Source organism: Halteromyces radiatus (genome assembly GCF_025201355.1).
Source record: "Halteromyces radiatus strain CBS 162.75 chromosome Unknown BX664scaffold_1, whole genome shotgun sequence".
Taxonomy (NCBI): domain Eukaryota; kingdom Fungi; phylum Mucoromycota; class Mucoromycetes; order Mucorales; family Cunninghamellaceae; genus Halteromyces; species Halteromyces radiatus.
In genome coordinates, this window is record NW_026251687.1 from 3,980,097 (window position 1) to 4,001,095 (window position 20,999).

General features: G+C 33.5%; 10 protein-coding genes across 10 annotated transcripts; 5 read left to right on the plus strand and 5 right to left on the minus strand.

Moving 5' to 3' along the window:
- The first annotated feature begins 156 nt into the window (after positions 1-156).
- BX664DRAFT_322663 (CPSF A subunit region-domain-containing protein) lies at positions 157-4,680 on the plus strand. The gene is made up of 13 exons (XM_051543535.1): positions 157-308; positions 419-527; positions 629-933; positions 1,017-1,316; positions 1,393-1,519; positions 1,642-1,830; positions 1,903-2,411; positions 2,534-2,754; positions 2,832-3,031; positions 3,110-3,383; positions 3,468-3,730; positions 3,820-4,219; positions 4,282-4,680. Exons 1-13 carry the CDS (start codon positions 205-207, stop codon positions 4,644-4,646), a joined length of 3,366 nt encoding a protein of 1,121 aa, XP_051405592.1. The 5' UTR covers positions 157-204; the 3' UTR covers positions 4,647-4,680.
- Positions 4,681-5,194: 514 nt separating this feature from the next.
- Positions 5,195-6,569, plus strand: BX664DRAFT_322668 (eukaryotic translation initiation factor 6). Its single transcript, XM_051543536.1, has 4 exons — positions 5,195-5,351; positions 5,425-5,521; positions 5,578-5,839; positions 5,932-6,569. Exons 1-4 carry the CDS (start codon positions 5,342-5,344, stop codon positions 6,298-6,300), a joined length of 738 nt encoding a protein of 245 aa, XP_051405593.1. The 5' UTR covers positions 5,195-5,341; the 3' UTR covers positions 6,301-6,569.
- Positions 6,569-7,261, minus strand: BX664DRAFT_290488 (HotDog domain-containing protein). The gene is made up of 3 exons (XM_051541889.1): positions 7,067-7,261; positions 6,917-6,993; positions 6,569-6,832 (listed from the first exon to the last, which is right to left on the minus strand). The coding sequence occupies exons 1-3, from the start codon at positions 7,249-7,251 to the stop codon at positions 6,615-6,617; spliced, it is 480 nt and encodes a 159-aa protein (XP_051405594.1). The 5' UTR covers positions 7,252-7,261; the 3' UTR covers positions 6,569-6,614.
- A 417-nt stretch (positions 7,262-7,678) lies between these two features.
- On the plus strand, positions 7,679-8,458 carry BX664DRAFT_322672 (Tim10/DDP family zinc finger-domain-containing protein). Its single transcript, XM_051543537.1, has 3 exons — positions 7,679-7,800; positions 7,960-8,028; positions 8,087-8,458. The coding sequence occupies exons 1-3, from the start codon at positions 7,747-7,749 to the stop codon at positions 8,222-8,224; spliced, it is 261 nt and encodes an 86-aa protein (XP_051405595.1). The 5' UTR covers positions 7,679-7,746; the 3' UTR covers positions 8,225-8,458.
- On the minus strand, positions 8,422-9,202 carry BX664DRAFT_322676 (DNA repair REX1-B-domain-containing protein). The gene is made up of 4 exons (XM_051543538.1): positions 9,098-9,202; positions 8,822-9,020; positions 8,679-8,761; positions 8,422-8,604 (listed from the first exon to the last, which is right to left on the minus strand). The coding sequence occupies exons 1-4, from the start codon at positions 9,187-9,189 to the stop codon at positions 8,520-8,522; spliced, it is 459 nt and encodes a 152-aa protein (XP_051405596.1). The 5' UTR covers positions 9,190-9,202; the 3' UTR covers positions 8,422-8,519.
- Positions 9,203-9,930: 728 nt separating this feature from the next.
- On the plus strand, positions 9,931-11,602 carry BX664DRAFT_322680 (UAA transporter). Its single transcript, XM_051543539.1, has 7 exons — positions 9,931-10,074; positions 10,155-10,171; positions 10,244-10,508; positions 10,573-10,660; positions 10,723-10,866; positions 10,958-11,178; positions 11,255-11,602. Exons 1-7 carry the CDS (start codon positions 9,950-9,952, stop codon positions 11,487-11,489), a joined length of 1,095 nt encoding a protein of 364 aa, XP_051405597.1. The 5' UTR covers positions 9,931-9,949; the 3' UTR covers positions 11,490-11,602.
- Positions 11,603-11,766: 164 nt separating this feature from the next.
- BX664DRAFT_273649 (uncharacterized protein) lies at positions 11,767-12,890 on the minus strand. Its single transcript, XM_051541228.1, has 3 exons — positions 12,521-12,890; positions 12,320-12,393; positions 11,767-12,252 (listed from the first exon to the last, which is right to left on the minus strand). The coding sequence occupies exons 1-3, from the start codon at positions 12,741-12,743 to the stop codon at positions 11,920-11,922; spliced, it is 630 nt and encodes a 209-aa protein (XP_051405598.1). The 5' UTR covers positions 12,744-12,890; the 3' UTR covers positions 11,767-11,919.
- Positions 12,891-14,000: 1,110 nt separating this feature from the next.
- On the minus strand, positions 14,001-14,967 carry BX664DRAFT_254852 (kinase-like domain-containing protein; the record flags this gene model as incomplete). The annotated part of the gene is made up of 4 exons (XM_051540388.1): positions 14,001-14,098; positions 14,196-14,367; positions 14,435-14,721; positions 14,823-14,967. Coding segments are annotated over 4 exons (702 nt in total), but the record flags the coding sequence as incomplete, so codon positions are not given.
- Positions 14,968-15,138: 171 nt separating this feature from the next.
- BX664DRAFT_322684 (uncharacterized protein) lies at positions 15,139-16,334 on the plus strand. The gene is made up of 4 exons (XM_051543540.1): positions 15,139-15,264; positions 15,367-15,472; positions 15,574-16,021; positions 16,119-16,334. The coding sequence occupies exons 1-4, from the start codon at positions 15,173-15,175 to the stop codon at positions 16,259-16,261; spliced, it is 789 nt and encodes a 262-aa protein (XP_051405600.1). The 5' UTR covers positions 15,139-15,172; the 3' UTR covers positions 16,262-16,334.
- Positions 16,335-16,668: 334 nt separating this feature from the next.
- BX664DRAFT_290501 (Rho GTPase activation protein) lies at positions 16,669-20,979 on the minus strand. The gene is made up of 12 exons (XM_051541890.1): positions 20,726-20,979; positions 20,405-20,646; positions 20,190-20,331; positions 20,015-20,101; positions 19,510-19,955; positions 19,304-19,398; positions 18,811-19,233; positions 18,638-18,704; positions 18,439-18,562; positions 17,771-18,359; positions 16,902-17,690; positions 16,669-16,827 (listed from the first exon to the last, which is right to left on the minus strand). Exons 1-12 carry the CDS (start codon positions 20,865-20,867, stop codon positions 16,815-16,817), a joined length of 3,159 nt encoding a protein of 1,052 aa, XP_051405601.1. The 5' UTR covers positions 20,868-20,979; the 3' UTR covers positions 16,669-16,814.
- Positions 20,980-20,999: the final 20 nt, after the last annotated feature.

Sequence of the window (20,999 nt, forward strand, 5' to 3'; positions counted from 1 at the left end):
ATTTTTTTTCTCTTAATGAATAAAAAGAAAAATCTTATTATACATATTGTGTATTAGACTTGTACATGAAAAACCAATGAAAAAACCAACTGGCGGACTTTATATCAACGCGGATGTCTTTGTCCAAGGATGAATTTTTTATTTTTTCGCGCTTTGTTCTCTTTCTCTTTTTAAGTTTCTTTTTGTTTTATTTTCATTTATGCCATGAGTATATATACCTACATTAACACATTACAACCACCTACTGCTGTACACCAAGCTATAAAAGGAAACTTTATATCCCCCAATAATACAAACTTGATTGTTAGGTAATAATAATAAAAAGTGAATATATTCCAAAACAAAAGAAAATTATCACTCGCATATTCATATGACGTTATAATGATGGAATTAATGCTTTTATTTTCTTCCTATATAGTAAAGGAACCCGTATTGAAATATATTCTTTCTCCAACGATATACTTGTACCGGTCTTAGATTTCAACCTACACTGTCGAATTGCCTCCATCAAAGCAGTTACCTTACCAGTAAGAAGCCAGAAAAAAGAAAGGTCTATTATAGTTTTCACTCTGACCGTTTTTTTTCTTTTTTTTTTTTTTTTTTTTTTATCCAATCTCGGTCTGATTAGAATCAAACAACATGTTCTTTATTTGTACTTAGCGAACAACAAGTGTTTTGTATCTTACGATATAGCCCAGCCTCGAAATCAATTATCACCGATTTTACTAGTACATTGGAACAAAAGAATGCTAGACCCAACGACGAAGTTCTTTGTGTTTTGGATCCTGAAAACCGTGCAATTGTAGTCAGCGCATTTACTGGGTTATTATTTGTTATTCCACTCCAATCTCGAAATGCACCTATACGGACGATAAAAGGAAAAGGCAAAGAAACAGCATACCCCGGCATGACATTTGATCCTTTCGACATAAGGTAATTATATGCGGAAAATAATATCTTTTTAGAAAAGATAAAGGGAAAGGTTGGGTATATTTATTATTATTCTCTTATAATAGAATACAAGAATTCAGCATCAAATCAATGGTTGCCTTGGAAGAACCAACAACACCAACTTTTGCTATTTTATACGATCAAGATGATGGACCTCATGTCAAATTTTATCAAATCAAGGCACCAAATCGACAAATCTCACCAAGGTATCAAGTGGATGGTCCTGTTGAGTCTTCATGTCATCTTTTGATTCCAGTTCCTCAACCTTATGGTGGTGTCCTGGTAGTGGGAGAATATACGATTACTTATTTTGATATGGATGGAAATGATGCGGCCATTAGTATTGACGCTGTTATTATTACAATGTAAGTTTGTGACTCTGCGTACTATAAACAATATCATAGTTATCTAACTTCTTCATTTTAATGATAATGCGTATAGGTACGAATATATTGGTGGCCCTACTTTACGATGCATTTTAGGTGATACAACTGGAACATTATATATGCTATCTATTATAACGACAGGTACAATGGTAACTGATCTCAGTATACGATATCTTGGAGAGGTAAGTAAAAACAACTACAACAACGACAATAGAATAATAAAAGAACTGCTATATAAGAAGAAGAAGAAAAGAAAAAGAAGAAGTGTGTTAATCAATCATTTTTTTTTATGATATTTGACTAGGCTGCTGTATGTTCATCGATTGTATATCTTGGCTTCAACATATTATATTTTGGATCATCACAAGGTGACTCATCCCTAGCAAGGTTATGTACCAATGGCAAAATAACAACTTTGGAACTTATTGATGAATACTCAAATTTAGCACCTATTACGGATTTTTGTCTTTATGATCTCGACAAACAAGGAAGGGTAATAGAAATATTAAGAAAAAAAAAGTACTTGGTGTCATCTTAAATTTCTTCTTCTTTTCTTATATAATAGCAAACGATGGTCTGCTGTTCTGGTGCAAATAATGATGGATCATTACGTGTTGTTCAAAGTGGTGTTGGTTTTATTGAACGTGCAGTTATTCCAGTTAGCGGTGTGCAACGTATATGGTCATTATCATCAGATGCTATTTCGGATAACTCATTTCATGATCTTTTGGTACTCTCATTCATTGGAAATACACGCCTTCTTTATCAAGCTGATAGTGGCGAAGGCATGTCTATGGAAGAACTTGATTCTTTTTCAGCATTCGATTTAGAAAATCAAACTTTGGTAGCTGGTAACCTTAGCAATGGTAACATTATACAAATTACAACAAATGAAATTAGAGTGATGTCTCCGTCTATCAATAATAAAATGGTGAAACTCTGGTTCCCTCCTCCATCTGTTAAGATTACTAATGGCGCTGTTGGTTATGACGACTGTATTGTTGTCTCTTGTACTTTTGGGCAATTGGTTAGCTTTAAAATCAATCCTGATGATGGAAATATTATTGAAGCAAAGTAAGTAAAATGAAAAAGGACTTGGCGATACAAAAAAAAAAAAAAAAAAAAAAAAAAAAAAAAAAAAAAGAGGTGTCATCTCATTCATCATTTCTATTATTTATGTAACAAAATTATTTTAGTAATATCAAACTTGAACATGAAATTTCTTGTTTGACCATGTTGAAAAGCAAAAATATGGATCATTCTTATGTAGCCGTTGGATTATGGGGTGGACAAAACGTGCAGATTTTGAATTTATCTTCCTTCTCCGTCGTTGGTTATGATACTGTAGAGCAATCAGTCCCTCGAAGTATACTCTTCCAAACTTTACAAGACGAAAGTTACATTTTCGTTACACTAGGTATAGTAGAAAATAAGAGAATTTAAGGGAATAGGAATCATGACGATAAGAGTTATTAATATTTTTTTTTCCCTTAGGCGATGGAAGATTAATAGTTTATCCGTTATCAAACTCTATGGAACTTTTACAACCGAATGTGATCACATTAGGGACTCAAACCGCTACTCTGTCTTCATTCTCGATTCATGATGATATTGTAGTATTTGCAGCATCTGATCGTCCAACCGTCATCAATAGTGTTCGAAATCACTTAGTATATTCTGCTATCAATTTGAAGGTAAAGAATCAAAAAAAAAAAAAAAAAAGATAGTTCATACTTACCCTTCCATTTTGCATCATATATATATATATATAGAATGTGATAGGTTTCACTATGTTCAACAGCGCATCCTGGCGAAACTCTTTGTTGGTGATTACAGATCAGGCATTATTACTTGGAGATTTGGATCCTATACGAAAGTTACACTATTCAAAACTACCGCTTGGGAAAAAAATGGGTCGACGGATTGCATACCATGAAGAATCTCAAACTCTTGTCGTTGGTACATCCAGATTGACATGGAGTCCTGATAATGGTGCTGAATTGAAAACTGGATGGATTAATGTTTATGATGCAAGAACATTCCAAGGTAAGTGATGAAATAAAAGAAAGAAAGAAAAAAAAAAGGAACAATATTGATAAACTTTCATTCTTTTTTTTTTTGGATGATTAGAACTTGAAGTTCATGATCTACTGGAATATGAACTTGTGGAATCAATATGTGTTGCAAAAGTATTCGACGAAACACAATCCTATGTCTTTGTTGGAACTGCTATCACTCTTCCATCCGAACCACAACGAAGCATTGGTAGGCTTATTATGTATCAAGTACTCTCTGATCAAACGTATCATATGGTGGATGCCATTAATGTACCTGGTGTGGTGTATTGTATCAAATCATATAAAAATAGCATTGTGGCTGCAGTCAATGGAACGGTATGTCTTTTTTTTTTGCAGGCGGGAGGGATAGAAATTATGAAAAAGAGAACTTACGGTATATTACATTGTTTTTTTATTTGCATAAGCTGTACTACCTAGATTCTTTCAAGCCTGAATCCGTAGTTGGTGAAAAGTTGAACATGTCACAAAAGATACATGCAAATGTTTTAGCATTGGATCTGGATACACATGGGGATTTGATCCTAGTTGGTGATTTCATGCAATCTATTTCATTGGTCAAACTAAACGATCAAGATACATCTGCAATGACAACAATTGCGAATGATTACAATGCAAATTGGATGACGGCTGTTAAGATGGTGGCTGATGATGTTTATATTGGTGCCGAAATGTCTCACAACCTCTTCACAATGAAAACACCAAGTCAGAAATCAATAGGTAGTAATGATGGATCTGGAGAATCTATACGAATGGACGTTGTGGGTGAATATCATCTTGGTGATTTGATCAATCGAATGCATCATGGTAAGTATTTTTTTTTTCAAAGAAGAAGACACAAAAATGATTGATCTTTTTCTGTTTAATAGGTACTTTGGCTGATGAAATGGATACTTTGACGAAAACAAGGGATACGTGGACTATCGTATATGCAACTGTGAATGGGGCTATTGGTACAATGATGGGAATCTCAGAAGAAGAGTACGAATATCTATTAACTGTACAGGAACGGTTATTGGAGATCTCACCGCCGATTGGACAATTGGATTATGCATCTTGGCGAGCATTCAACAATGGAACAAGAACTGGCGCAGCACGGAATTACATTGATGGCGATCTTATAGAACGATTTTTGTTGCTGTCCAAAAAGGAACAAGAACAAGTAGTAGAACCATTCCCCTTTAGTGTAGAAGAATTACAAAGTGAAATTGAAAAGTTTTCTCAATTACGATGAATAAAGAATAAATAATAATAATAATAAAAATTAATTATACTGTTTTCATTTTCGGGGAGCAAGGTGACAAGGAAGATCGGCATTATTTTGATGAGGGGGGTCAATGCGTAGGATAACTTCCTAAACCTATCATCATCTATTTATTCATCCAACATCGTATGTCTATTATCATCAGTGTATCATCATACCGTCGTACACACACATCTACCTATTCATCCATTGTAAGGGATGCCATCAAACTCTAATAGACTGCGCCAATGGACTGCGCCAATCTTTTTTTTTTTCTGTTTTACCTGTATCAACATCATTATAATCAGCCATAGACTTCGTGTGTTAATAACCAATCATCATTAAGTGGATTTTTTTTTCAAGCTCATCTGATGAGAAAAGAAGAAGTAAAAAGTTCGATCATGATTGATTATAAAGTAGAAAAAAAAAGCATTATCAAAGATACTGACCAATCTAAAAATAACGTGATTGGCTGGGAGATTTATATATAAGATTTAAAAAAAAAGTCGGTGGCTGATATTCAGTGATGATTGGGAAAAATAAACTCTCTTTTTTGTGTATTGAAAAATATGCTGCGGCGGGGCTACATTTCTCGATACAAAAACGAAAAACTTTTTTCCTTTCTTTTTTTTCCCCTTCTCTTTACTTTTTCTTTCCTCTATTTTTTTTTTAATTGATTATTCATTATGGCTGTCCGTAAGTCAGATATCCTTTCTTTTTCGTCAGTAAATACAGAATGAAACTCATGGTATTTGGATTTATTTAATAGGTGCACAATTTGAAAACAGCAACGAAATCGGTGTGTTTTCCCGTTTGACCAACTCTTATTGTTTGGTTGCTCTTGGTGGTTCTGAAAACTTTTATAGGTAAATTAAAAAAAAAAAGACTTGATTGTTCTTATTCTTTTTTTTTTTCTTTTTAGTGTATTCGAAGGTGAATTGGGTGATGTTATCCCTGTTGTACATACTTCTATTGCTGGTACTCGTATTGTTGGTCGTTTGACTGCTGGTAACAAGAACGGTTTACTTGTACCTTCCACCACAACCGATCAAGAACTTCAACATCTTCGAAACTGTTTACCTGATAAAGTTCATGTTCAACGTGTCGAAGAACGTTTATCTGCTTTGGGAAATGTGATTGCTTGTAATGATTATGTTGCTCTTGTCCATCCTGATATTGATAGAGTAAATAAAAAAAAAAGATTAGAGAAAGGAAAAGAGATAAGTTTGGGATTAATTGTTTCTTTCTTTTTTTTTTTTTTTAAAAAAAAAAATAGGAAACGGAAGAAATTATCGCTGATAGTCTTCAAGTAGAAGTATTTCGACAAACGGTGGCTGACAATGTATTGGTGGGATCTTACTGTGCTTTGAGTAACCAGGGTGGTTTGGTACATCCTCGTACTTCTATTCAAGATCAAGATGAATTATCTTCTTTATTGCAAATTCCTCTTGTAGCTGGTACAGTGAACCGTGGTTCTGATGTGATTGGTGCTGGTGCCGTCGTCAACGATTGGTGTGCTTTTGCCGGTATGGATACAACATCAACCGAATTGAGTGTGATGGAAAGTATCTTTAGATTACAGGATGCTCAGCCTACTGCTATTGTCAACGAATTACGTGATACCTTGGTCGACACTTACTCATAGATTATCCTTCCTCCGTTTTACACTCTCTTTATTATTCTTTTTGTTTGTTTTCTATTTGATACATATACATTTTTATTATCATTCATCATTACAGCTTCATTACACCATACTTTTTTTTTCTGACTTTCCCCTTCATTTCTTCCCCGCTTTCGGTTTTGTAGAATAGATATATTGTATCGATTCCATTTTTTTCTTCTCCTTTTTGTATATTTGAAAATAAATCTGATAGCCTGGATGTTTTGGAAGGGAGTTTTTTTTTTTTATTATTATTATTATCATTGAAAACCACTACCGATGATGATGTATTGTTTGATTTACAGGTTGGATTTACGACTAATGGTGTATTTTGTATGTGAACCAGAGTAACATATTCTATTGTCTTCATCATATACCTTTGTATAAATATACCCAAGGGTTTTACCAAGTTTTTGTACTTCACATTCTAATCGAATTCTATTTCCAGATGATACTCCATTCATGTACGATACTCCAAGATCGGTAGAGACACCAATCATATCCCAACGATTTGTGCCTAAACATGGATGAAATGATATTAGTCATATAATTATATTTTATTGGCACATGATCTCATCCTCTCCCCACTCACAGAATTTACCTTCATGTACTAAAGTAGCAAAGGAACTACAAACATCAATCAATGTAGCAACGCATCCTCCATGTAGATTTCCGAGTCTATTTACATATAGATAAAGAAAAGACATTAATAAAAGATGATCCCATATATTTTTTTTTATTGTCACTTTACTGATTACAATGATTATCATGCACATCAAATTCCCAGATCAATTTATCTTTATCAGCAAAGATGATAGTCAAGTAAGGAGAGATATAATCTTCCCAAAACTCAACATTACCTTGACGTCTTGCATATAAACGGACATAATCATCTAAATCAGGATATTTCCCTACAAGTGATGGATCAATTTTCATGAGAGATAATCAAGGTAAAAGAGAAGAATAAAAAGAAGAAGATAAAAAAAAAAATGCAAATCAATTGATGGGGGAAAATTAAAGGGTACCTGATACATGTGAAAACCATCAGTCATTATGGCATAATGAATGGATGCGGAGATCGATCATTCATCCAAAACAAGAAACTCTACAATGGATTGTCCTATTCAAGGATTTCTACTACATTAAAACTTTTTAAAAAAAGCATGAATAATTGAATGATCCATCTATTCGTTCAAAAAAAAAAAAAAGTGATTTTAAGGAACTAAAATGGCCAATAAGGTTTTTCTGGGAAACAAATTAGGAAATGACGTTTTTTTCTCCTACTTGTGGCTTGAAACAAATTCAACTACCTTAAAAAAAAAAGGAATAAAAAAAAAAGTCGGGGTGAATGAAAAAAAAAAAATTCACGCTAAAAAGTGTGAGGGGGGAAGTTGCTTGTTTTTTCCTTTCTTTCAAAACAACCAAATCAACATGTCTTCTCAACAACCTCAATTCAGTGAAAACGACCAACGTGAACTCGCTCAGGTAAACTATCTATTATTCAGTACAAAAAAAAACAAAAGAACAGGATTAGATCTGTTATGTAATGGGGAAATGTACTTCAACCATTGTTTATAATGACCGATTCATAGGAAAAAAAAAGGATATGATTATTGATTAATAGACTCTTCTTATTAACTCTAGTTCCTTGAAGCCGAAAACGCCAAAGCTCGTATTCAACAAACTGTGCATACTTTGACTGATAGCTGTTGGGTAAAAAAAAAAAGAAATACTGTCAAAACAAAACAAACTTACGTCTTCATATTTATAGGACAAATGTATCTCCAAAGTCAACAATAAATTGGACCGTAGTGAAGAAGCTTGTTTGTCCAACTGTGTGGAACGTTTCTTGGACACCAGTTTGTTCATTGTGAAGCGTTTGGAAGACTTGCGTGGCTCTGGCATGTAAACTACCTTATATTATTCAAGACTAGATCATCCACAACTCTTTTATATATATATGTTTTTTTTTATCAACAAAATCGCTCTTCCTTTCATCCTCTCCTCTTCTTCACGATCCAACTTTTTTTTTACATAGTTTTACATAGACTTCATGAAAACAAAACAACCACCCCATTCCATTTTGTTCAATTTGATGAATAATAAAGAAGAAAAAAAAATATATATTTTGTACATTTCAAAACGAATAACAATAATAAAATGATTGATATATATTACATGATTATTCTATTCTATTCTATGTATCATTGTGCTGCATAGGTTAAATCAGTGATTTCTTGTCGTATTTCGTCCCATACTTCTTGAATAGCATTCACAGCGTCTTGTAGCCTTGAGAAATAAAAAGGAAAAAGAAATCGAATAAGAAGGTTGTCCCATCCACTTGATATTTTTATATGAATTACCTTTGTTTGGTTTCTTGAATGGTCGTGTCATAATCCTTTTCTTCTTTCCTTGACTTGATAGTATATATTTGCAAATGAGTTGTCTATATGAAAACATTGATGGATTAGATATATATTCTATAATGTGTTCTATTATGACTTACGTTATATAACTTGTCCTTTTCTGCTTGCTGTAGTCGTCGTATTAATATAGAAAGATCCGATCTTTTATGTTTTTCTGAAAGTTCCTTTTCAATAGCTTGAATTTCCAATGATACTTCTTGGAAACCTTCCGTAACAATACCGCAAATGGAATAAAACTGTTCTGTAGGACACTTGTTTTGAAGATAATCTTGATACGCGCTATGTAGGAATAGAAAGTAAGAAAGGACCGCGAATGAGAAGAAGAGAATCAGGTAGTGATTCTTTTTATGACTTACTCATCAAATTCTTGGTAAAGAGCTATTCGTGTTTCTTGTGCTTTAGAGAGTGCTTGTAATCGGGATAATACGTCTCGTGTGCATGTCGTCATGATGAAATCTTTTATTTAAAGAATCAAATTGTAAATGAAAAAAAAAAAAAAAAAAAAAAAAAAAAAAAAAAGGAAAGAAAAAAAAAACTCGTTTCAATTACCGCCTATGATTTCCTTTTTGGTCACAATTTGGAATTACAAGGATGAACTAGCCCTGTTTCAAAAACAAAGACTATGTAATAATTAGTATCATTCATTTTTTTTTTTTTTACACTTAAAGACGTTATAGATGAAGAACATAAAAATACAGAAAGATTTACTAGATGTTATGACATTAATACTGTATCATAGCTCCATGGCTCAGGTTGCTAGTGTGATTTTTATGATGATGTTGCTGAAACTAAAAGTTAACATTAGTTCGCCATAGTGTATGAAAAGAATATATTACTCACCGATAGAAACTAGATAAACCAACATCATCATCATCATCATTATTATCAAGCCAGCTGTGTTGTTGAATTATCTTGGTGATAATCCAAAAAAAAAAAAAGAAAGGAAAAAGTTACCTAGGATTTCTACATTGTAGTACGTCAAACGATAGAACTTTATTCATTGAATTGTAAACTTTTTGTTAAATAATCATTGAATTTCGGAATAAGGCTAAATACAATAGTAGAGAGTGAGTTTGAATCCACTTCTTTTTTTTTTTCGCCCTGGCAAAATCCACGGGTCGGTAAAATTTAAAAAAAGCGAGGCCTCCCTTCTTTTTTTTTTTTCTTTTTCCTTTTCTTCTCTTATCTATTTATCTTTATTTTGTTCCATGACATCTTCTTCAACATTTATTGGTGTTCTTGCTCAAATCATAGCTCCAGAATTACCGATTATATTATCACTGATATTCGGAGGTTGTTGTAGCAACGTGTTCGCTCTTGAAGTCCTTGTAACGTAAGTATATAGATATGACATGTCATTTGACTTTATCTCTTTATTCTTCTCCTCTTTTTCTTTTTTTTTATGCAATTTAGTGATGCACCAAAAAGTGGTAAGTAGGAAGAAAAGAGTAATATACTTTCTTCAAGAGTAAAACAGATATACTCACCTTTTACCATTGTAGGTAATTTGGTAACTTTTGCACAATTTTTGTTTGTTGCCCTCGAAGGAATACGACATCAATTAGAATGGGGAACGTATGGTCCAAGATTTAAGAAAACTGTAGTACCTATTTACAACTGGGTGTTACTGGTAATCCTCTTCTTTACAGTATCGGTATTGAATAACCTTGCTTTGGGATATCATATCTCTGTACCATTGCATATCATTTTCCGAAGTGGTGGTCTTATTGTGAATATGATTATGGGCGCTATTATTCTGGGAAAACGGTAAAAGAATGTTCTTGATCTTTTGTTAGAAAATCAAAACTCATGCCTCCTTTTTTTAATTCAGATATTCTTTTGGCCAAATCATTGGGGTTCTGTGTGTAACTTTTGGTGTTATTCTAGCTACATTAGATAATTCGAATACAAGCACTCAAGTAAATTATATACGTGATATATCTCGTATCTGATTCATCTTTTTTTTTTGTTTTTTTTGTAGGCTGGCTCCAGTAGTACGACTGAATTTGTCACGGGTATTTCCTTATTAGTGATCGCGATGATCTTATCAGCTGGTATGGGTCTTTTCCAAGAAGTTACTTACAAAAAGTATGGGAAACAATGGCGTGAAGGATTGTTTTACACTGTAAGTGATTACAGAAAGAAAAAAAAAAGATAGTATTACCTTATTATGCAACTAGTCTAATAATTACTTTTTGAAAATATCTTTTATGTAGCATTTTCTTGCCTTGCCCTGTTTCTTACTTTTCTTCAAGGATATTCAATCTCAAATAGAAACGTACAATATGTCTACTATGGCACCTTTGATGACTGTATTTGATGAAGTACCTTTGCTTGGTTCTATCTTCCATATGATCCCTCCAATCATTGCCGATTATTTGAATCTATTTATTGTACCAAAACTATGGGCCTATCTCTTTTTGAATATGATTACTCAGTAAGTTGGTTTCAAAATGAATATTTTTTTAATTTGAAGTAGAGTATACTTATTTTTTTTTCCTTCTTCTTGATAGATATATTTGTATTGCTGGTGTCAATCGGATGACTGCTGTTTGTACTTCACTTACATTAAATCTTGTTCTCAATCTTCGCAAATTTACGTCTCTTGTTATCTCCATTATCTACTTTGAAAATGCTTTTGGATTGGTGGCTCAAATTGGATCTGCTTTTGTCATTTTTGGTACTTTGATATATACTCGTGCTGGATTGAAGAAACCTGTTACTTCGAATGATAAAAAATCATCTTGAACATTAATGTATATTTGTAGTTTAGATCAGTGCTTACCTTTTTTACATTTTACATCCATATTTGTTTATTTTATACCTCTTCAATAAACTCATTACTCAAGACTCTCTTTTTTTCGAGTGAACATCATAGTGATCTGTTACTAATATAGAATGGGGTATGGAGATTGTAGAACAAAAGACAAATAGAAAATTAAATTCGATAACATATTGATGATAGCTAGAACGAAATGATCTCTCTGGTCGGTTCAAATATGAAATTTTCCAAAAATCCAAGAAATGGAGCATAAACGAGACATGAAAATCTTTTTTTTTATTGAGCATTCTTAATACGAAGAGAGAGAGAGAAAGAGAGATCTATATGTATAAATGAGAAAAATAAAATAAAAACACTATTTATGTTTTCCTAAATTACATCTACATTATGCTACTATCAAGAAATTTGACCATGTTTCACCTTGGTTGAAAAGACAGGGCCAGCCGAAGTCATCAATACCGAATTCTTGTAGGTTGCTATACCATCATCATCCGTCATCAAATGTTGAGCAACCTGTTCAAATACCTTTTGTTTGGGTTTCAGGATACTGTCGGGAGAGGAGGAGGAAGAAGATCCTTCAATAAAAACGCGTTCACCATTCAAACTATTGTGAGGTACCGTCAATAAATCCACTATCGATTTGTTTGATGCTGCTAATAACATGCCTTGAGATAATACTCCTCGAAAACGACTTGGTTTCAAATTGGCCACCACTATCACTTGCTTATCCTACGTCAAAAAAAAAAAAAAAAAAAAAAAGAGTTCAACTATGTTTCAATTCTATTGTTTACTATACCTTCAATTCTTCCTTTGGCATATATTTCGCAAGACCACTGACAATGGTTCGAACTTGTTCTTCTCCAACATCCACTAACCAAAAGAGAGAGAGAGACAAAAAAAAAAAAGTTAAGACTTTTTGACATATACAGATACACACAATATTTGAATATACATGACAGTATTATCTAACAAAGTTCCATTGTCTTTTATTGCTTACCTTTTTCTATATATAAATGATCGGCTTCAGGGTGATGTTCCGCATCTATTATTTTACCAACACGTAAATCTACCCGGTGAAAGAAGTCGTCTGGTTCAACTATTGTATTGGTCGTTGCTGTCGTTTCAGTTGTGGAGGTAAGTAAAGAAGAGGTCGTACTGAATTTTGAAATGTGCACGAAAGGGCGGAAGAAAGGTATCAATCTAGGTGTTGAAAGAATCATTGTCACAAAGAAAAAGAAAGGGAATTCTTATGCTCACCCCTCAAAGGTTTACTTTTGACACTCCCCCCCTAGATAAAAATGAACCAATGAAATTGCTTTTTTTTTCTGTTGTCTTGTAACTCACCAACATACGATAGTAGGAAAGTGCTTTTCCGATGAATTTTATTGAAAACAGGAAAAGAACAAAAAATTTCCAAATATATGTAAATGTAAATATTATTGGAGGTCAAAACCGGAGCATCATTCAAATACAATAAAAAAAAAAAGTAAATTGGTATATAAGAGATATGTTTTATTGAAATAAATGGATGTAAATACTACAATCATAAATTACTACCAATCTCTACTAAGATGTCGTTCAATGGCTTGTACATCTGTGTTGCTAGGATCCAGTAGTCTTCGGTGATAATCGATTTGTATACTTTCATCGCTATGCATTGCTTGTATGTCATCTTCATCCATATCTTCAGGTTCACCTACAATTTGATCGGATTCCATGATCATGTTCCCAGAGCTATTTTCCTGAAGAATAATAGGTACATCACGACCCTCTTGAACCGCCGCCAGGGCACTAAGATGGGCTTCTGTTGCTGATGCTGAAATGGGTGTTGATATAGAACTGCCAGTGTATCGTCTTTTTGGTAATGTAGATGAATTTGTTCGCGATAGAATAGAGGATGATGATCCAGTCGTTCGATGACTATTGCTTCGTCCTGTAGTTGATCCATCTGTTGCCGTCAAACTATCACCATGATAACTATTGCTATAAGGGCTGCTGGTGTTTACATTGTCGTTTCCATCATTGTTCATCATTGTATCATCCATATCATCGTCATCATCACCATCACTGTTCAAATGATCTTCATCATCCCAATCATCTTCATCCCATCGCTGCTTGAATGTCATCACTTCATCCACAATACAGGAACGTAAGGTATCTTGATCATGTACATTTTCAAAGCTGAAATCGAATTGTACAGGACATGCCATTTCTTCTGCAGGATCTCGCATATCAGTCACATAAGGATGAGATAAGGCATTTTCTGCTCGTAATCGTTTCTTGGGGTCCAACTGAAGTAGAGACACTAATAAATCTAATCCTTCTGGTGGACAATGGGGAAACAAAGTACTAAAGTCGATAGTTTCTGTTGGAGGAGGGCAACCATCAGCATTTCGAAGATTTCGTATATATTCAATCACAGATTCAGAGGTAGTTTCATCCCAAAAAGAAGTATCTTTAGGAAGACCAAGTACACCAATAATTTTCTTTAACTGATCCACATAATCGGTACCTTTGAACAACACACGTCGTCCAAGTAATTCTGCAAATATACAACCAGCTGACCACATGTCAACTTTTTCAAAAAAAAAAAAAAAAAAATATGGAATGAGTTCTTGCATAAATCTTTTTTTTTTTTTTAGACTTACTTGCTTTATCATATGAGCTATGACTTAGCATGATTTCAGGGGCTCTATACCATCTTGTCACCACATAATGAGTCATGGAAGGATGATCCAAAGAAGATGAATTAACAAATCCACGAGCCATACCAAAATCACATATTCGTAAAGTACAATTTTGATTTACTAGAATATTGGAAGGTTTCAAATCACGATGAAGTACCTAACATAATAAAAAAAAAAAAAAACGTTTTAAAATTATCATGATTTATTCTAATTATTTAACTTACATTGGCACTATGAATATAATGAAGAGCAGAGAAGATTTGGTACATAAACCAGCGATAATGGACAGGTTCAAGTTGAACATTGTGAATGACATCACTCATGGTCGTGTCGCAGCATTCCAAGATTAAGTATATTTCGTTGAAAAGAGTATGGTCCACAATATCCATATCTCGAAGTCCCACAATATGAGGATGACCATTGAAATGTTGAAGTAACTTGATTTCTCGTAAACACCGCTTTGTAATCAGTTTTCGGTCAAATATTCGAAAGCATTTTTTGATAGCCACCACTATAACAACAAACCAATAATAATAAAAGAATATTTACAAGTTGGTTAGTTTATTTATGATAGCAAACAAGCCTTTTTTTTTTTTTTTTTTTTTTTTTTACCTTCTTTTGATTCAGTATTGATGGCACTACACACTGATCCATAAGAACCAGACCCGACTTTGCGTAAGATCTTGTATCGCTTGTCAATGATAAAATTCTCATTTCCACCTTCAAGAGATACAATATGATAATTTTCCAATGTCATAGACCAACAAAGTGTCACCGGGTAAACCCCAAACGATGAAAGAAAGAACTTTAGGGAGAAAGGGAGGACAAAGTAGCAAAGAAGGAAAGATAAAAAAAAAAAAAAAAAGGAAAAGAAAAGAAAAAAAAAAAAAAGGTCGATCGCAGCTCGAAATTTACCCTTTTTATTGGGGTTTTTTGGTCTCTTTCACTTTCTCTTCAATTGTATGTCTTCCAATAAGAAAATACACAATGATAACAAAGATTTACAACAACGTATGGATAAACTATTCAACAATGATAAACCTATACCCAACGAGTAAGCAAAAAAAAAAAAAAAGGAAAAAAGAAAAAGAAAAGAAGAAGAATAAAAAATAATATTCCTATTAATGTCGTATGTTGTTCCTTGGTTTTTCTATAGCGATGAGCTTGCTCAACGATTCAAAAACGTGTTTACCACTGCTCCTAGTGTGAATGAAAAGAAACCATTCAATTATACTGTCCCTGATCATGTTGATGATAAGGAGGTAAAAGAAGAAGAAAAAAAAAGGAATGGTTATATTCCTGCGTAATATATAATGAATATCTCATGTTACTCTATTCCCTCATATCTCTTTTTCTTATGTAGGTCGAACGGTTACTTCAAGAAGCAGAAACATTACTTAATCTAGAAGATAGCGAAAATGATACTAATGACGACGATTATTTGGCAGATATCCTCAACACATCATCAAAGGCACCCACCATCAACAAAACAACAACAAAGGCAAAACTGGATGCTTGGCAAGACGCATTTCTAGGAAGTCCAAGCAAGGAAAGAGGTGATATTATTCTCGACGACGAAGGTCATCAATTATTATGTCAGTTACAGGATCAAGCCGCAGTGGAAAGTAAATATGCAGCTTTTGAACAACAAAGAGATGATGATTTGGAACGGCGTTATTTGGCTTTGAAAAAAGATGGCATCATATCTTCATCATCTTCAGCAACACAACAAAGTCAGGGTCCTCTTGGTGGATCTGTACCCAAACCATTGACCATCAATGAACTTCATGATGAAATGGATGATTGGTGTTGTAAGTTGATAAAAAGTTTTTACTTTTATGTATTTGGGATATTTGTTTTTTTTTTGTCTTATGACCTTGTTCTTTTTTTTTTTCTTACTTTTGATAGGTGTTTGCAACGAAGATGCTACAATTGAATGTCAAGATTGTGATAATGATCGATTTTGTCAACAATGTTTTTATGATGGTCACCAAAGCGATATGGCGGATTATGAGTTTACAAAGCATCGAGCGAAAAAATATTCCAAATAGAATAGTACTAGCATGGATAACTAATAGTTTATGATTTATTTATTGGAAATGAAATAAACTTTTATATACCTTCTTTATTGATTTGTTTTATATCTTGATGTGGTTGCGTATATGGACATATGAGAATGTAATTCACTTTGGCTGGGTGTAGATGAATACGATAGAATGGATGCGCCAAATTGATTAATATGGACGATTCCCTATTTAAAGAACTTTATCATATCTGATCTTGGAACGGACACCTTAAAAGAATTCTTAGTTTTCATCGAAATACAGACACCAGTTACACAAAAACCCTTGTTCCTTTTTTTTGCATTATCAAATCATCGGTCAATCGCCACATTGATTTCGAAAAAAAAAAAAAGAAAAAAAAAAAGAAAAAAAAAAAAAAAAACTCCAATGGAGACCAGACGGTTTTATTTGGAATACAAAAATTGGAATAGAAAAGATAATATAAACTAATTAATAATAAAATAAACTATAAAATAGACTGATATATATATATATAACTACGACCCCAACGATTAAAGAGAAATTAGGTAAATCTGTTTCTTTAGGAATAGAATCTATCCATAAAAAAAAAAAAGAAATAAGTAATGCAATAAATCATACTAATGCTATTTTTTTTCTTTATACTTACTTCTTATTGATAAAGTAGATCAAAAGATTCAAATTCACCTTGACAGCATCATCCAATAAGGTGATCATTTGAGTGCCTTCAAATTGAGCTTGTAATAAATCTTCGTATCGCAAATCCACACGTAATCCCATCATCATGTTCGTTGTTGGATTGACAGTATAGATACCGGTTGAAGAGATAGAAGGAGACATTAAATTGACACTGCTAGTACTATCACTAATCACTGCACCAGCTGGAGTGACGGATTTGTTCTTTGTCCATTTAGCATATCTTGCCTCTACCGCAATAAGACCTGCTTGATCCATAGAAAATACCATTGCAATTCGATCATACCTTGTTTTCTTGATACCAGGATAATCTATATTCACCAAGATACCCCGATCATGAAGCTGCTTCGCTGTATACCTGTATGATCCAAACCGCGGAACGGCAAATCCAGATTTCTGTATTTCTCGAATATGGAAGTATTGCCGGCTGAATAATAGAGGTGTTTTTTTGTTGTTTTTCGATGTTTTATTGGCCATTGCTGTCATGCATCCATTCAAATAATCTTCGTATTGATTGCCTTGTTCCAGTAAATAATCACATTTGGTTTGTAAATGAGCCAAAATGGATTTCATCCTAGATACTTCACGTGTTCTCTTTTGGCGTCTAGCATTTTTTCCAGTGATATCTCGAGCAATCATGTTGATAACATCTTGATAACCTTTCGTTGAATTAATCACATTGCATCGTTCCAAATGGACTACAAATCGATAAGCCAGCTGTTTCAATTGTTCAAAAGTACAACTAATAATAATAATAATAATATATAATGAGTAACTATATCTCTTATCTTTATATATCACATCTCTCATAATCATTCTTACCAATACAAATCCAGAGCCGTTTCAGATGCTATCAATTGTAGAAGCCGTCTTTTCGCTGCCATCATAGTTTTACTGTTGTTGAAGGTAGATTTGTTATCATTGTCGTCAGCTGTAGTACCCAAGAACTCTATTTGTTTGAATTTTTCCCAATTGCTTTCATGTTCTTGCTCCACAGGTGCTTGCAAAATATCAAGTAAAGTTGGTCCACTTTGATGTTTGATGACATAAACTACCAGACGTTTTGTATCAAAGATGGCTTGTCGAAGCCAGGTTGCTGAATCTACAGGTAAATCATCACGATGACTTGTAAGTGTAAGACGAACAGTAATATCATTTGGTATGGTTTGATCTGGTCCAAAACTAGAGGGTCCAAGCGATGTCAACAAGTCAGATAGAGGAGTTCCACCTTCATTCCTACGGATGGTCACGTCCTTAACACCAGGTTCTAAAATATCCATGTTGTTTTCCAGTACGTAATGTAAATGAAACAGTTCCATTGGAGTCATATAAACCATCGGCTTTCGAGTATTGGTATGATCAGTCAAAGTATCCATATCAAAATAGGCTTCTGGACTTTCCACTTCGGTTACTATATAAAATGATAATGTATAAAATTCATTATTTAGTTCCCAAATGGATGTATTTCCATATTATTATTCAATTCTTACCTTCCATAAACCAATTAGCAAACCGATCACCAGCTTCCAGAACATAATCATTCAAAGGACTGATGAAATATTCTGCCTTATCAAAAACCTGTCCACTTGAAATATATTGAAGCATTTTCGAGACCTGTCAACGCAATAAAAGAAAAAGCCAGTTAACCTTTTTATTATTATTGTTATTGTTGAAGAATTGTGTGCTTACTTCAGCAAGGTTTCTACGTTGAACAGGATTAATGACAGCATCCACCACGTCGTATTGTTCTGGAGCACTAATATAAAATAAATAAAAAGTAAGAAACAATGAATAAATTTAATAGAGCATGTTTTTTTTTTTTTAAAAAAAAAAAAAAAAAAGGTAATTGTAGTCGTACTTACATAATAGCAGGGTTCATATAACGATAATAGATAAAATGGCCAATGATCTTGGTGATTTGTTCACGAGATTCTGAGGGAAAAGTATTTTCAAGAGTAAGGCGAAGTTCACGAGCAATAACACGGATTCCATAAGGTACGTCGTCGATAGAGGATATGATGGCTGTCAAGAATGTTTCTGTTGTTTCCCGGACATTGCGCAAGTGAGAAATGAATCTGTTTCTGACCTCTTTATCTGCTAAAGCACCTTGTGCTGTCACTGAAGATGGACGAGAAGTAGGTCGACCTGTAGCTGATTCTTCTTCATTGATGACTTTTTGATAAATACTGATAGGATCTGTTTCCAAATCCAGTTCCTTGTTTTCAATCACCATAGTCACCAAAGGTCGAACTAGCTTTTTGAAAAATCTACGTTCTTTGGCACCCCTAAAAAAGCAAAGAGAAGAAAAGAAATGTTATTAACACGATATTCTTGATGTTTTGAAACCTCTGTTACCTATTGGTCTGTACAATCAATTTCATGAATGCATAATTGCCGCGTAAGAAGTCTTGAACGTTATGTGCCCCCTTGATTTCTTCCGCAATACAATACTGTAGTCATGGAGATTTTTTTTTTTAAAAAAAAAAAAAAAAAAAAGGTTAGCAAGGGGTGATAATGGAAATATAAGTGGATATAATCTTCATTTATTTTGGTTTTATTACCTTGCATAGATTGATCATAAGATATTCTTCACGGGCATTTGTTGTATAACCAAATAAGGATAATACGGTGGATTCAATCAGCGGGTATATCGTATGTCGTCCCACAACCTGATGAAGAGTAAGAGCTGATAATAATCTTGCCAGATATTTTGGTTCCGTTTGTAGTAAATAGATCAAGTGTTGATATAATTCCAATCTTTCTCTGCTTGCCTTATCCATGCCATTCAATGAGTGTGGATCTGATCGAGAAGGACCTTTCATTGCTTGTTGTTTCAATATGCGCTGCTTCTTTTTCTTGAGAGCTCCAGAATGTTTCATGACTTCTTCCATTGTAGTGGCGTTCCTCAAAAACAAAGCTATTTGAATATCTAATGAATTGATATGTGCATCCAGATGATTGTTTTCTTGAATTCGTTCAATCACCTGTTGTCTCATTTCTTCCAAATCTATATAAAAAGATAATATTAGTTCATATATACATACAAAAATCAGTTAAAATGCATACTTATTTCGCTGTCAAAATCCAGTTCACTATCGTCCAAAAGATGGACAAATGTTTGTACCGTGTCGATCGTGGGATTGTTATCTACTTCTATAAATGTTTAATCCAATGAGAAAAAGGAAAAGAATTAGATGAGATTATTTTCGTTCAATTCGCTATCATAAAAGATTATTCTTACCCAATTTTTCATATTTCCTGTTGAGACATCGTTTTCTCACGTGTTGTTGAACCTTGATGACTTTATCCATGTTGTTCAAATAATGATTAGCCTTTGCAGATAATTTCTTTTGGACTAAGTATCTACGGCAAATTGCTTGAAACTATCATTATTCATAAAAGGTTAATATACAATTTACATATTGCCCTTTCTTTTTCTTTTCAGTCATACGATACCTTCCATATCCAGGTAATAGATTCAGTGTACAATTGTCGTCGTTGCCCAAGTCGAAATCTAACTAGACAACCTCGTATATGAGCTTGAAGTTGTACAGTAGAATCTTGTATACATGTACTATAGAGTTGTTCCTTCATCTGTTTGTAGTGCTTGATTGTGAGCCAGCGTCGTATGCAAGATTGACACAGGATCAACTTTTGAAGTCGTTGATCTTCCACAGATGTCCAGTACTGTTGCCATTCTACAATAACAAATAATAATAATAATGAATTCATGACAGAGAAATAAATGTAAAATAAATAAAACGAATAATAACTTACTTTCTTCTTGAGTCAAAACATCTTCTTCATCTGATTCATCTTCACCATTGACTAATTCTGGAGTCTTTGCACCTTGAGGATCGTCATCGTATTCTTGAAGTTCAGCTTTTAAGGAAACACCTAACGTTCCAAAATTTGGCATAGGAACACCAGAAGAATCTAACACCTTTTGAGTAGCATGAAGTTCTTCGTCTATAATAGAAAGGGGAGGAAAAAAAAATTGGAGAGTAACAGGGAAAGAGAGAGGAAAAAAAAAAATTAGTTCCGGCTTTTT

Bases quoted from the DNA above. Each gene is read 5' to 3' on its own strand.
- BX664DRAFT_273649 (XM_051541228.1), bottom strand. From the start codon at position 12,743: ATGATTCTTTCAACACCTAGATTGATACCTTTCTTCCGCCCTTTCGTG. The intron at 12,394-12,520 runs GTAAGCAATAAA...TCTTTTGGTTAG, and splicing joins TCATTTATATATAGAAAAAG to TGGATGTTGGAGAAGAACAA. The intron at 12,253-12,319 runs GTATAGTAAACA...TTTTTGACGTAG, and splicing joins TGCCAAAGGAAGAATTGAAG to GATAAGCAAGTGATAGTGGT.
- BX664DRAFT_322663 (XM_051543535.1), top strand. From the start codon at position 205: ATGAGTATATATACCTACATTAACACATTACAACCACCTACTGCTGTA. The intron at 528-628 runs GTAAGAAGCCAG...CGGTCTGATTAG, and splicing joins TCAAAGCAGTTACCTTACCA to AATCAAACAACATGTTCTTT. The intron at 1,831-1,902 runs GTAATAGAAATA...CTTATATAATAG, and splicing joins ATCTCGACAAACAAGGAAGG to CAAACGATGGTCTGCTGTTC.
- BX664DRAFT_322684 (XM_051543540.1), top strand. From the start codon at position 15,173: ATGTCTTCCAATAAGAAAATACACAATGATAACAAAGATTTACAACAA. The intron at 15,265-15,366 runs GTAAGCAAAAAA...GTTTTTCTATAG, and splicing joins GATAAACCTATACCCAACGA to CGATGAGCTTGCTCAACGAT. The intron at 15,473-15,573 runs GTAAAAGAAGAA...TTTCTTATGTAG, and splicing joins ATCATGTTGATGATAAGGAG to GTCGAACGGTTACTTCAAGA.
- BX664DRAFT_290501 (XM_051541890.1), bottom strand. From the start codon at position 20,867: ATGCCAAATTTTGGAACGTTAGGTGTTTCCTTAAAAGCTGAACTTCAA. The intron at 19,956-20,014 runs GTATGCATTTTA...CTTTTTATATAG, and splicing joins GGATTTTGACAGCGAAATAA to ATTTGGAAGAAATGAGACAA. The intron at 17,691-17,770 runs GTAAGAATGATT...TATTATTATTAG, and splicing joins ACGGCTCTGGATTTGTATTG to TTGTACTTTTGAACAATTGA.
- BX664DRAFT_290488 (XM_051541889.1), bottom strand. From the start codon at position 7,251: ATGAAAATTGATCCATCACTTGTAGGGAAATATCCTGATTTAGATGAT. The intron at 6,994-7,066 runs GTAAAGTGACAA...ATATGTAAATAG, and splicing joins CATGATAATCATTGTAATCA to ACTCGGAAATCTACATGGAG. The intron at 6,833-6,916 runs GTAAATTCTGTG...ATCCATGTTTAG, and splicing joins TGCTACTTTAGTACATGAAG to GCACAAATCGTTGGGATATG.
- BX664DRAFT_322680 (XM_051543539.1), top strand. From the start codon at position 9,950: ATGACATCTTCTTCAACATTTATTGGTGTTCTTGCTCAAATCATAGCT. The intron at 10,509-10,572 runs GTAAAAGAATGT...TTTTTAATTCAG, and splicing joins GCTATTATTCTGGGAAAACG to ATATTCTTTTGGCCAAATCA. The intron at 11,179-11,254 runs GTAAGTTGGTTT...TCTTCTTGATAG, and splicing joins TTTTTGAATATGATTACTCA to ATATATTTGTATTGCTGGTG.
- BX664DRAFT_322668 (XM_051543536.1), top strand. The intron at 5,522-5,577 runs GTAAATTAAAAA...TTTTCTTTTTAG, and splicing joins GGTTCTGAAAACTTTTATAG to TGTATTCGAAGGTGAATTGG. The intron at 5,840-5,931 runs GTAAATAAAAAA...AAAAAAAAATAG, and splicing joins TCCATCCTGATATTGATAGA to GAAACGGAAGAAATTATCGC.
- BX664DRAFT_322676 (XM_051543538.1), bottom strand. From the start codon at position 9,189: ATGACGACATGCACACGAGACGTATTATCCCGATTACAAGCACTCTCT. The intron at 8,762-8,821 runs GTAAGTCATAAT...GTTTTCATATAG, and splicing joins AAAAGGACAAGTTATATAAC to ACAACTCATTTGCAAATATA. The intron at 8,605-8,678 runs GTAATTCATATA...TTATTTCTCAAG, and splicing joins ATTCAAGAAACCAAACAAAG to GCTACAAGACGCTGTGAATG.
- BX664DRAFT_322672 (XM_051543537.1), top strand. From the start codon at position 7,747: ATGTCTTCTCAACAACCTCAATTCAGTGAAAACGACCAACGTGAACTC. The intron at 7,801-7,959 runs GTAAACTATCTA...TATTAACTCTAG, and splicing joins ACCAACGTGAACTCGCTCAG to TTCCTTGAAGCCGAAAACGC. The intron at 8,029-8,086 runs GTAAAAAAAAAA...TCATATTTATAG, and splicing joins CTTTGACTGATAGCTGTTGG to GACAAATGTATCTCCAAAGT.